The 13,187-nt window shown below is 45.5% G+C and overlaps 1 protein-coding gene across 5 annotated transcripts in view; it reads left to right on the top strand.

The window, feature by feature from the left end:
* FBXW4 (F-box and WD repeat domain containing 4) overlaps positions 1–13,187 on the top strand; it is an 88,376-nt gene that overhangs the window by 24,391 nt on the left and 50,798 nt on the right. For all 5 annotated transcript variants that reach the window (XR_011252037.1, XM_069566929.1, XM_069566927.1 and 2 more), the window contains exon 5: positions 5,578–5,672. Coding sequence is in view for 4 of the 5 variants with exons in the window: in XM_069566929.1 (XP_069423030.1) it covers positions 5,578–5,672 (95 nt within the window). In the remaining variant the exon portion in view is untranslated. The remainder of the gene's footprint in view (positions 1–5,577; positions 5,673–13,187) is intronic.

The following is a 13,187-nucleotide window of genomic DNA, read 5'->3' as shown; positions in this document are numbered from 1 at the left end:
CGTCTGGAGACTCCACATTGCTAACAGGAGCAAAATGCTTGTCCATGTCAGCTAATGGGGCTCTAAGACACATGGGGCAGAGGACTCAAGAGAGAGAAGTTGCAGTCTTTACTAACTTCTGACTCCATGTTCTCTTTACTGATTATACCTTCATGTAAAAATGTTGCTAATTTATGTAAAAAGGACTAAATATGTTCCTTTCTATTTAAGGAAGTTTCTCCTCCCTTTGCTGATTTTTTTCTTATACTTTGTATTCTGTCCGAGAAATGTGCTCATCAGCACAGGGAGCCTGAGAAAAATTCAGAAAATCTTTCAAACCAACATGGAAACTGAATTTCTTTTATCTGAATCCTCCACCCCATACTTATTTCACATTTCTGATTGGTCACCATCTTTGTACCATTCCTTGCAAAAAGACTAGCCTTAATTTTGCTATACTTCTCAGAAGACAATTTTCTTAGAAACCGTTTGTACATGTGTGACCTAGACATTCTTGTCTCATTCTAGCATCGTATCATCATGGCTTCAAGTTCCTCTGGGAAACCTTCAATGATCTCTGTTTCGTCCATCCGTTTCTCTGTAGTCTGCCACCCAGGGCAGTGCGCAGCTAAGTTTTATGACCATATGTAGCAATTCATGGTATAGACTGGTTACAGTTGAAGATTGACAGCAATTTTACTTGGAATATTGGGTTAGTTTCATGTTTTAAGTACAACTATTTAGTGTTTTAGAGTTTTTAAGCATTAAAATCAGTACTCTAATTCTCAAATTGTCACTATAGTACATTCCTATTCCTTTTGAAGATTTCTTTTTAGTCAGTGACAGAATTCTTCCCTTGGTTCAACTCCAGGAAGCTAGTCAGCTATTTTGGGGGTTCCCAGTGACCTCTAGGCCAGCTCATCTTTTCTGGCTTTCAGTAGCTGCTTCTGTCCCCTCCTTCTATTGTTATCTTTGCATTTAGCCACCTTCATCTTCCTGGACCATTTTCATGTTACCCACAGTTAGCCTTTTATAACTGACTCTCCATTTCTTTTTGGTGACATCTGTAATTCTCCAGCTGCTTCTACAGGTTTCTAAAACCTGAACCTACATAAGAACTTACTCATGTTCATCTGTAAACATATGTAGACCCCTGACCCAAGTTTCAGAATTACTGTGACTTAGCTTGGATTGCCTCTCTGGACTGACTTTAGTGAGACTGGCTCCATCCTGAGATGTGATAAAATGGTAGCTTACATTCCTGCTGGGTCTGGGGCAGGACTGATCATTTGTTCGTTTTCTCCCTTTTTTCTTTATTCTGATAAGTGCCTACTCTATGTGAGGCTTCAAAGGGGAAGAAGATGGTCTTTCTTTAAGGGGCACTGAGACTGCATGCACTAGCTATGAAGCTGGTTGGAAGTGGCCAGGTTAGTGAAGCTGTAAGGCTCTAGGGAAACGGCCAGAGAGTTTTAAGTTCAGAGGGTTCACATCTGACTTGGAAGGGGAGATTTTATGAAGGAGGGGACATTTGAACTGTTTTTTTTATTTTTATTTTTTATCTTTTAGGTATTTTTCAGTGCATAGGTTTGCTTTTTTTGTTTTATAATAACATAGAATGTACAGGCACTGTGCTAATAAGCCCTTTACATTTATTCATTTTCTCATTTTATTCTTTATTGTAATTTTCTCCCACATAATTATAGTCATAATATATCTATTTTTAAAATTAATTATTATTGGAGTATAGTTGATTTACAGGGTTGTGTTAGTTTCTGCTGTACAGCAAAGTGAATCAGTTATACATATACTTATATCCCCCTTTTTTTAGATTCTGTTCTCATATAGGTCATTACAAAGCATTGAGTAGAGTTCCCTGTGCTATATATATAGGAGGTCTTTATTAGTTATCTGTTTTTCATATAGTAGTGTGTATGTGTCAATCCCGGTCTCTCAATTTATCCTCCCCCCGACGTCCCCCTTGGTAACCATTAGTTTGTTTTCTATATCTGTGACTCTTATTTCTATTTTGTAAATAGGTTCATTTGTACCATTTTTTAGATTATACATACAAGTATTATCATATGATATTTGTCTTTTTTCTGTCTGACTTACTTCACTTAGTATGACAGTCTCCAGGTCCATCCAAGTTGCTGCAAATGGCATTTCTTTCTGTATTATGACTGAGTAATATTCCATTGTATGAATGTACCATATCTTTATCCCTTCCTCTGTCGGTGGATATGTGTTGCCTATTGTGAATAGTGTACAGTGAACATTGGGGTACATATATCTCTTCAGATTATGGTTTTCTCTGGATCTGTGCCACAGTGGTATTGGTAGATCATATGATAGCTCCATTTTTAGTTTTTTTATGAGACCTCCCTACTGTTCTCCATAGTGGCTGAACCAATTTACATTCTTACCAAAAGTTTAGGAGGGTTCCCTTTTCTCCACACCCTCTCCAGCATTTATTGTTTGTAGATTTTTTGATGATGGCCATTCTGACTGGTGTGAGGTGAGACCTCATTGTAGTTTGTTTTGCACTCCTTCCCTGATAGCTGGGTTGGCCTGTGATGCAGGAGACCTGGGTTCAATCCCTGGATTAGGAAGATCCCCTGGAGAAGGGAAAGACTTTCCACTCCAGTATTCTGGCCTGGAGAATTCTATGCACTGTATAGTCCATGGTGTTGCAAAGAGCTGGGCACGATTGTGCGACTTTCACATAGTATATCTTATGTATACCCTGCTGTGTCTACTTTATTTTTTAAGGTTTTCTATTATTGTTATAAATTATTGGTCATCTTTAATGGCTTCACAGTGGAACTTATAATTTAGTTATTATTTTTCCTGTTGGATGTTTATATCTAGCTTTTCCTGTAGTAATAAGAACCACCATTATTGATGCCTAATGCCTGCCAAATACGGTGCTTCTGTGCTAGGTGCTTTACACTTAGCTTCACTTTTCCACACTGCAGCCCTAAGAGATAGGCGTTACTACTACTACTACTACTGCTAAGTCACTTCAGTCGTGTCCGACTCTGTGTGACCCCATAGACGGCAGCCCACCAGGCTCCGCCGTCCCCAGGATTCTCCAGGCAAGAACACTGGAGTGGGTTGCCATTTCCTTCTCCAATGCATGAAAGTGAAAACTGAAAGTGAAGTCGCTCAGTCCTGTCCGACCCTCAGCGACCCCATGGACTGCAGCCTACCAGGCTCCTCCATCCATGGGATTTTCCAGGCAAGAGTACTGGAGTGGGGTGCCATTGCCTTCTCCAAGAGATAGGCGTTACCTCCCATTTTATACATGAGGAAACTGAAGCTAAGAAGTTATAAAATATTCCTAACATCAGAGATACATAAGTAGCAACTAGGGTTCAAACCCAGATTTGTCTAATTCTAAAGCCCTTAGGAGCTCTTCCTGCTAATGCAGCTGCAGGGAATATTTTTATCATTAGGTTTTTCTTGATTTTGGGATAATTTTCCTAGGATAGAGTCTCAGCATTAGAATTATCGGGTTCAAGGCTTTGGTCAGTTTAAGGGTGTTTATACATATTGCCAGTTGTTTTATAAAAGGACTGTCTATATGTCCACTTCCACTGAGTTATATCTTCACCAGGGATGAGTCTGTTTGGATTTGACCACTGAAGGTTAAGATGTGATCAGCATACTCATGTTTTGGTGGATGGTGTGCTTCTGGTGCAGGTCAAGAGGCCACTTTCCCTAGATTGTGCTTGAGAAATTGCAGCATGCTGCTGGAGCCACTCCTGAGAACCAGGAACTTAGTTCTGTGTTTTTTCACACTGGGATCCATCAGCCTGTTCAGTGAAGGACTCTAGTGAATTCTGGCCTTGAGCCGTACTCATAGATTTTGTAATCACAGTCTTTAGTGTCTCCCCACCCACCCCCAACAAGAACCTGTCTCCTCAGTAGTTTGCATCAGTTCAGTTCAGTTCAGTCGCTCAGTTGTGTCCGACTCTTTGCGACCCTATGAATCACAGCACGCCAGGCCTCCCTGTCCATCACCAACTCCCGAAGTTCACCCAAACTCGTGTCCATTGAGTCAGTGATGCCATCCAGCCATCTCATCCTCTGTCGTCCCCTTCTCCTCCTGCCCCCAATCCCTCCCAGCATCAGAGTCTTTTCCAATGAGTCAACTCTTCGCATGAGGTGGTCAAAGTACTGTAGTTTCAGCTTTAGCATCAGTCCTTCCAAAGAAATCCCAGGGCTGATATCCTTCTCTCTTCCAAGCTGAGCTGATCTGAAAGAGGACATTAAATGCATTTAGTTCCTACCAAAGTGACCTGATCCAAAAGAATGAGCCAAAATCATGACATTCCAGGAAAAGTGTTATTGACCTTTCTTTTCTGCCCTTCTTCATTCAGTATCTTCTTATTAAATTTATTTTCTTTTCCCTATGTTGGGAAAAGTAACTCACACCCTCCTCCCCCTATCATAGACACACAAAACCTAAGAAACACTTTCTCCTTTTTAGAGAAGAGATATGTGATCCTAAGAAGTCAGGACCACCCCCACTCCATCACCTACCCCGTAAACTCAAGGAATGTCTCCTGAGAGTTCTTCCATCTAAGGTCCTGACTGACTTCCATGTGTTCCCCTTATAGCACCGTGGGGACCCTGAAAGGTCACTGATCCGTCTGGCTGCCTCCTCAGGATCCCTCCTCGGTTGCTGTCTGGGGACAGCCGTGTACATCTGAGGTTTCCTCTCTGTTTGGTTAGAGGCTTAGTCCCCTGTGTGTGTCATCTAGGGTTGGGTGCGGTGAGGGGGCCTTGTGCTTAACGGGAGATTTCTAAATGCACTGACCACTGAGAGGGCTCTGTGAGTGTTGATTAGAGTTAAGCCCAGAGTGGCTGCTAATGTACATTCCTGACTGATAGGGACCAGATAATGTGCTCCAAGCAATATTTTTAACCTGTAGGAGATATGGAAGCTTAAAAGAGTTAAGCTTTTTTGCTACTTTTGGTGACACTAGGTGCTAAATTCCCTGCTGACATGAATAGCACTGGATTCTGGGTATTATCAACAAACAAACAACAACACACCACCTTCCCACTTTGAAGTCCTCTTCTTCCATTCTTCCTTCCCTTGGATCTTTCTCTTTTATTCCTGTCTCTCTAATTCTACTCTAATTTTGTCTCTGTCCTCTCTTACTGGGCCTTGATCTTCTTCCATCTATCTACCTCTCCAAAGTAAAATCTTGGTGACAGATAGGAAAAGGAAAACCCACAAACACAGGGAGGTTACTGAGAGAGGTGAGCCTCCCCTGCTAATGCTTCTCAGTCAGATCCCAGTTGAGGAACGTGAAACTGATTCCCTAGTATAGAACTGGCTGCTGCTTAAGGGTTCTCAGGTGGAAGTGAGAGGGTGGTTAGGATTCAGAGTTGGCGTCTCTCCAGGTGGTAGGTAAGGCGGAAACTGGAGAGGCCCCTCTGTGCTCCCCAGGGCTCTGTGTGTGCAGAACAGAAAGATTCTCCATTCCCCCACCCGCTTGGGACAGGGACTCCACCTGGTGCATCTTTCCAGCCCCCCCACCCGATCCCAGGCAACGCCAACGAGAGCATCTCCTCTCCTGTTTCCAGGTATGGCCTTTGGCCTCAGGCCGGCTGGGGCAGTGCTTACACACCATCCAGACTGAAGACCGAGTCTGGTCCATTGCTATCAGCCCATTGCTCAGGTAAGGGAGATGTTTTGGGGTATGGTTTTGTCCTGTGAAATGATGCTTTTATTTTACAAGGCAGGTGGGCGTCATCAGGAGAGGCTTGGGGCCCATGTCCACTTGGGCTTGTGTGCAAAGTCATGTTTATGGAGTAGATTCATTGACAACTGTAGCAGAAGTGCCAATTTTGATGATGGCTTTATCCTACCCTTTGGCCTGGCTGGTGTTTGTCTAGTTTTACCCATGACTCAGTCCATTCTGAAGGAGATCAGCTCTGGTATTTCTTTGGAGGGAATGATGCTGAAGCTGAAACTCCAGTACTTTGGCCACCTCGTGCGAAGAGTTGACTCATTGGAAAAGACTCTGATGCTGGGAGGGATTGGGGGCAGGAGGAGAAGGGGACAACAGAGGATGAGATGGCTGGATGGCATCACTGACTCGATGTACGTGAGTCAGTGGACGGGAGTTGGTGATGGACAGGGAGGCCTGGTGTGCTGCGATTCTTAGGGTCGCAAAGAGTCGGACATGAGTGAGTGACTGAACTGAACTGAACTGAAGTGAGCTTTGGATCCTGACTTCTGCTTTCTAGGCTTTCTTAAACCGAGGCAGAGCCTTTCCCCAAGCAGGATACATAGACACCCTCTATGCACCTGCTCTATCAGAGTGTTTACCTGGTGTCTTCTCCCACTTCCTTTACCCTTCACTCCCCACCAAATGATCAATGGGAAAGCTGTAGGGCTGATACTCTCCAGCGTCATGTTTAAGTCAGTCACTTGTTTTAGGAGAGAGTTGGTCCCCCTCTTTGCTCAGGCCCCTTCAGCCTTTTTCTTCTCACCCCAAGGAGGCTGCACCCCTCCTGCCCCTTCCACAGCTCTTTCAAATTTTTTTTCTTCCTAAAGAATTAGAGCCGATTAGCCACGTCATTAATTCTTCAATTTGACGGCTGATATAGCAGGACCTGAAACACATTGCTGACCTCAGAGCATGGAGACCCCGTTCCTTAGCATATTGACGATGAGAGAAGTTAATTAAAATTCCACAGAGTGAAGGTGTCGGCTAACCTATAAACCTGTCGCAGTTCAGAACAAATCATTCTAGCAATCCTCAGAAAAAGGGAAGGAAAGAGCAGCAGGGAGTAGAGAGGCCTAAATGTGTGGGAGCCAAGGGTGGAAAATGGAGCTGTTGGGCTCTGGCCCCTCCTCAGTTTCTTCCTAACGCTGCCCCCTTTAAAGCCAGTTAGCCAAGCTTGGGTGTCTGTGGGCTGGATATTTATAAGGGCGGGAAGTGACAGGTGGGCTGGTGACTTCATCTTGGTGCTTACCTGAGGACTTATGCTGGCTTACAGTAGCTGGGTGGGCTGGGGTATGATTGGTGGTGGAGGGATACTCTTCAGGCTGGAGATGGCCCATGTGCTTCTTGCATGTGGATATAGGCCAGAGACATGTACAGGCTCCCCAGTGTCCCCATCTTCGTATTCCTCTACTTCTGCCACCTCCTCTGGAGTGTGTTAGGCTACCTGTTAACAGGATAGAGCGTGGTAGCTGTTGAAGATGATGTTGATAAGAGAGGTTGAGGACAGAGTCTGCCTTAGTCACTAAGCAGTTTTGATCACAATAAACTGACTTTGGGTGTTTTTTTTGGCCACAACTTAGAAGCTGGATTTGAGGAAAGATCTAGCTCCTTAATATTACTAGCTCTGCTCTATAACCACCACTGCTACCAGCAGCTAACATTTATTAGTCATGTGTTCTATGCCAGACCCTCTGCCAAGTCCTTGATAGGCCCCATCTTTGAAAACTGAGGTCTCATGTTTTCCTACAGTCTCCTTAAGAGTCTTCTTGGTGTCCTTACATCTTGTTTTCTTGGTGTGCTTTCTTGCCCTGGGATGATTCCTTCACTCACTATTGAGTTGAACTTTTCCCCAAGTCCACAAATGATGTTTTGGACTATTTTAAAAAGTAGTTTGCATTTGGGATATTGTTGTTGTACTAAATGACCAGAGCATATGTTGGTATTCTCTTTGCTGCTTTTTGTCTTACCTCCAAAATATATTGGGATAGGGATTTTTCATCTTAGCATTAGATCCATTTCTTCTTACTGTGTCAGTGAATCTGAATCTTTCAGTAAACTCATCCATTTTCCCAGTCTGGAAGGACATTGCCTCCTAGGTGGAGGGCCTGCTCTGCGAATCTGGAATTCTGCTTTGCCGCTTGCAGAGTGGCCTTGGGTAAATGCTTGAAGCCATGGTTTCCTCATCTGTTAAATATGAATACTATTTCTTTCATAATCCTAGGTTATTGTGAAGATGATCTGAAATAATGAATGTGAAAATACTCTACAAAGCTTAAAGGGCTAGAGTCTTGTCAGCCAGAATATCTCCTGCCTGGTAAAGCATTTGTTTAGCGGCTTTGACTGCTCTCGTGTCTCACACTTCCCTCAGGCTTCTCCAGGCCCTTATGGAGTCACACTGCTCTTTTGCGGTCTTCTTAAGGTGAGGACTTAGCAGGAGTCTCTTTCCTCTCCTTTTCCCCCCGTGGGGTTCCTGCCCTCCATGGCTGCCTTCTGTTCCCCTCCCGGCCACCTTTCCTATTGAGTGTGGTCATCAGTGTCACTCATGTGATGTGGCCATGAACCCTGAGTGAGGAGCAGGTGGGCAGCAGCCGTCCTCCAGGGCAGGTGCTCCTCACCTGCCTGGCAACGATTCATTCCCCTACTGCTCCTTGGTGTAGTGAGAAGGAACCTGGTCATTTGGGAGACCCAGCACATCTCATTCTCTTTCTTCTATTTAAAATAACTTGTCCGAGCTATTCATCGTGTTTATCTTTGATGCTGGGACTTATCTGCCTTCTTTTCCTGTGTGTGTACTTAGAAACTTGTAGCATGAAATGTGAAACCTCAAGCCCTAGGCTTAATTTGAGGTGTTCATGACTGAGAGAAAGCAGGTATTCTGTCCCGTGTCCAAATGTCAACGTCTCCTTCCTTCCTTGACCTTGAGTTCTTGATTTGTAAACACTCTTGGAGGATGATATTTAATACCAGTCATGTGCTTAGAGCCATGTTTAGGTACTCAAAAAACACAGAAGGAAAGCCAGTAAGTTTCAAGGTAGTAGGCAAAGACCTTTTCCTCTTCCTCCTACATGCCCTCCTTGTACCAACGTCTAATAACATCTTCTTGCACCAACACTAATGACTCTGTTTTTAGGATTTGTGACTTATAGATGTAGCTCTCTTTCGGTAGAGGAGGCCTAGTCTGGAACTCTGTGATGAGTGCAAAGAGGACAGGTTGAGATGGAACAGAAGTGAGATGCTGGAGGTGGAAGGGCACGTGTCTGGGTGTAATTGTGGAGCTGGTCTCAGAATACATCTCCTGAGGTCACATGGAGTTCTGAGCACTTTTCCATGAGTATCACAGAAAAGCAGAGTTTTTAAAATGTGCAGTGCATTATATTGCTATTAAAAGATTATTTCTAGCTGAATATAGTAAATACTCAGAGTAGGGAAATGAATAACTGTTAAAGACTCGATTTTATCCCTTCTATTTTCCATCACTTTTTTCCTCACTCCCTTGCCTCTGTGTGCCCTGTGGACAGGGCGCTTGCTGTGGGGTGACTCTCCCAAGGGTCTTCCTCAGTGGTGGGGAAAGATGGGGACACAACTGCAATGGTCGCTTGACTGTGGTGAATGTGTCTGCCACACACGCAGCTCACAGTAAACCCTGTAGCCACTGGGCACAAACACCCACTCTCCACAGAAATCCACCCGCTTGCCGAACAGTACACAGTGATGGCTTTCACATTCACCTGAAACTAGTGTGTCTTAGTTGAGGAAGAGAGAGGGGCATCCCCTTCCTGGCAGATGGAGAAATGGAGGCTCAGGGAAGGGTGCGTGTGGGATAGGGCTGAAGAGGCTCTGGTCTCCAGCCTATTGCCACTTGCTGTAGTGCTCAGGGAGGGCCATGAATCAGGCCTCTGGGTCACCGCAGGGCCTTCACCCACCAGAATCTTGCACAGTAGCTGTGGCCCTTGAAAGGCTCAGTGGGGACCTGGGAACATTCCATTTCTGGAGGCTAGCTTGCGATAGAGAGGGGAAGGGGAGGAAGGCGGTATGCAGTCAAGGCTGAGCTCACTTGAGTAGCTGTGAGCGCTCACCCCAGGAGTGCCAGTGCACATGGGTCTTCAGTGCGCAGGGGCCCTTGCAAGCTGGTTGGGAGGCACCCTGGCGGTGAAATGAGTCTGGTTCCCTATCGCCCTGTTTGCCGAGGAGTGGAAGAGACAGGCGCCCACAGCTCCTCCTTCCTCTGCAGACACCGTATTTATTATTGCCCGCCAAGAAAACAGAGATGCTCAGCAGAATCCTTTCCCCATTTCTGAACAACTCTTGCTATCATATGAGTGCATGTGGTCAGGAAGGCTTCCCAGGACACTTGGGTTTTAATCCCTTCTCTCTTGTTTCTGTCATTAGGGAAACATATGAGTGGTATAGGCGTAGAAACTTGACATAGCTGTGTTATTAAATATAAAATATAATTTTGTGTAACTGTGCTCGCTGTGGTGGCCTGTTTGTTTTTTGGGGGATTAGTCCAAGTCTGCATGAAATGTACCGATTCAAATTTGTAAAGTGAGTTGTGGCCTCTGGGGGCTTTTGATGGAGGAGCTGCCCCTTCTTGCTTCATTTCTCCCAGAGGTGAGGGAGAGTCTGGAAGGAAAGCCATCACTGTGTACTGTTCGGTAAGCGGGTGGATTTCTGTGGAGAGTGGGTGTTTGTTCCCAGTGGCTACAGGGTTTACTGTGTGTTGTGTGTGTGGCAGACACATTCACCAGCCTGTTGAAATACGCCCTTCTTTAGTGAAAGGTAATTGCATCTGGAGTTTTCTCTGACAGAGAGGTTTGAAAGATTGGGAAAAAAAAGGCAGCCAACTTTCAGTTTAGATTCTTTTGGTTCCCAGTGGTTCAACAATCCTTTGGCCCTAGGCTTCCTAACTCACTCAGTGATTTTAGCGAAAGACAAATCAAAAGTAAATGTTGTGTCCCTGAGTTTTGCTTTTGCTAGTTGGTGATAAAGAGCTGGCCCCGAAGGGGATCCCTAACCTTGATAACCTGAAGAAAGACTGATGGATGACGTTGTGTTTCACACTGTAGCTGATCATCCTGATGGTTTGGCCCACAGCTTTCAAGATCTGTCTCTTCCCCCTTCCCAGGGTCAGGGGCTTGCTCAGGAAAGGGCACCTTCTGTCAGCAAGGAGGGGCTCAGGGTCCCCCTTTGCCAGGCTGAAGAGCATACTAGAGGGAGTCTCCTACAGGTGTGCCCTGCATGAGAATGTCAGGGACACAAAGACAGTGTGGACAGGCCAGAGCCTGGCATGGCTGGAAGGGGTAGCAGGGTGTCTGGAGAAAGACGGGAACTCTCCATGAAGCTTGGTGGGCCCACTGGTCCAGCCTAAGATGACCTAATACTGGAAAGAGACCAGCATAGGGAAACAACTGAATTGGAGTCTGGTCCTGCTGAATCTCAGGGCAGTGCCTGCCACCCTAGAGTTCATTGCCTGTGCTAAGCCAAGCCTCTCCGACAGACATATCCATCAGTAGCATGGATGAAATGCCACAGGGGTGGGTTTCACTTCCTCATGACCCTGGATTTCTGCCACTACCCAGGGCATATTGGGCACAGAGAGACTCATGTGCTGAGCTGCTGGCCTGAGACCAGCAACCCAACCAGCCCTGGCTGGCCCAGACCCCGTTTGTGGGAGCTACTCCTTCCCTGGCCAGGAAGGTTGGCTCAGTTGTGAAGAACTGGCTGAAATGAAACACTGCAACTAGAAGCAGAGGCTGCTGCAGAAAGTGGGATGCTGTGCCCCTGCTACAGATACGTTTCCATCCCTCAGTCTCAGTGTTCCATTCTTCCTTTCTCTGCTCTGTGTCTGTCGCTGTCTCTCTCCTCCTGTCCTGATCTCTCTTTCTCTCTCCAGATACTTCTTAAGCATTATAGCATGCTAGACCCTGGGGAAACAACAGTGAACTAGACGGCATGGTCTGATGGAGAGACAGACCAGTCAAACTTAGCAAAGACGGTGGTGCGCGAAGGTCTAAAATGGGGAGCACAACAGGTGGGAGGGATCAGTCTTCCTTCACTGCTACTACCTGCACCTTCCAGCTCCAGTCCCTACCTGTACCGCTATTGCTTCTGCCCTTCCTGCGTCAGGAAGAAAGATGGCAATTTTCCTTCCCTAGCTGCGGCTGACTTTTCTGGGTTATGTGTGCAATGTGCCTCTGTTTTTCCACCTTTGATCAGTGTTCTGCCGACAGATAATTTAGCAATCACATCCCAAGGTGGAAGCACGGAGTTAATGTTAAAATTAGTTGTTTTTTTTTACTCTTTAAACTTCAGTGGGTGATGAGGCAGAGAGGGAGGCAGGAGGGGGAAGGGGAGCCATAAATCCTGGGGCTGGTGTTGCTGTTCTCTGAGCAGCCGGGAACCCTCTGATGTCCCAACAGCACTTTCATTAACATTTAAATTAAGGGTTTGTTTTCCAGTCTGTTTTACAGGCAGGGACCTTTCATGGCCCGTCAAATGCAGAGTTCTCCCCCACCCCCAACCCCTTGCAAGCAAGTTGTAATTGTAGCCACTGCTCTATCCTAACTCTGGGTTGCAGCGGGAGTTCAAAGGGAATTCCTGGAGATGGAGCTCTGGAGGTACAAGGTGTAACAGTCAGGATGTGGGTGTTTCTCTTCAAATGAAGGCGCTGTGTAGGAGCTCTTTCTCCTCTTATCTGACCTGTGCTTTTTCTCTGCTCTTTTAAGGGATACACACTTCAATCTGACTTGGACCTCTCCCACCCTTCCTTCCCTGGGGCATGAGGCAGGTGGAAAAGGGTGCATCCATCCGAGTGGCCTCTCCTTATATCACAAGTTGGGGCCTGGGACAGATCGTTCTAAGATACAGATATTCCGGGCTTCTCTTCCTCCTTTTGATTTTTTTTTTTTTTTTTTTGAGTCTCAAGAATACTTTCTCCTACCCCAGTAGACTTAAGAAGCAACAATATAAAGCAAATTGCCTTCTGAGGAGAATATATAATATGGTCCATTGGTCCTGAAAAGTATGCTCTAGCATGAACAGACATGTGTACACACATCACACGTAGTCACTAGCTGTATGTGAACATGTGTTTGAAATAGTGTCCTGATTTAGATCCTTTAAGGAAACTGTTCTGTGAGGTCTTGGCATTCAGAGGAAACTCTCCTGCACCCTCACAGGGTGAATTAACTTATGTCTAAGTTTCCTTTACATGGGCATATTGGTAGCATTTGTGGGTGTTTTGAAAAATCCCTGTTCTGTTCTCCCTCCCTCCTGTTGGTCTATAAATGATGAGAATGTGCCCCAAACATGAAGCATCTCATTAGTTCATAACCTCTGAGGTCTTAGTTTGCTTACCACTGATCTCGAGCTAAATATTCTCCCTAGATAGTGGTGAGAGGGGCATTGAAGTCTTTCTCTTCAGAGGCTGAGAATTTTCTTTCTCTTGGAGCCTTAACTTCA

The sequence above is a fragment of the Ovis canadensis genome, chromosome 22 (genome assembly GCF_042477335.2).
Source record: "Ovis canadensis isolate MfBH-ARS-UI-01 breed Bighorn chromosome 22, ARS-UI_OviCan_v2, whole genome shotgun sequence".
In the NCBI taxonomy this organism is placed as follows: domain Eukaryota; kingdom Metazoa; phylum Chordata; class Mammalia; order Artiodactyla; family Bovidae; genus Ovis; species Ovis canadensis.
The sequence above is the reverse complement of the archived record's forward strand: the minus strand, read 5'-3'. Positions and strand labels throughout refer to the sequence as shown.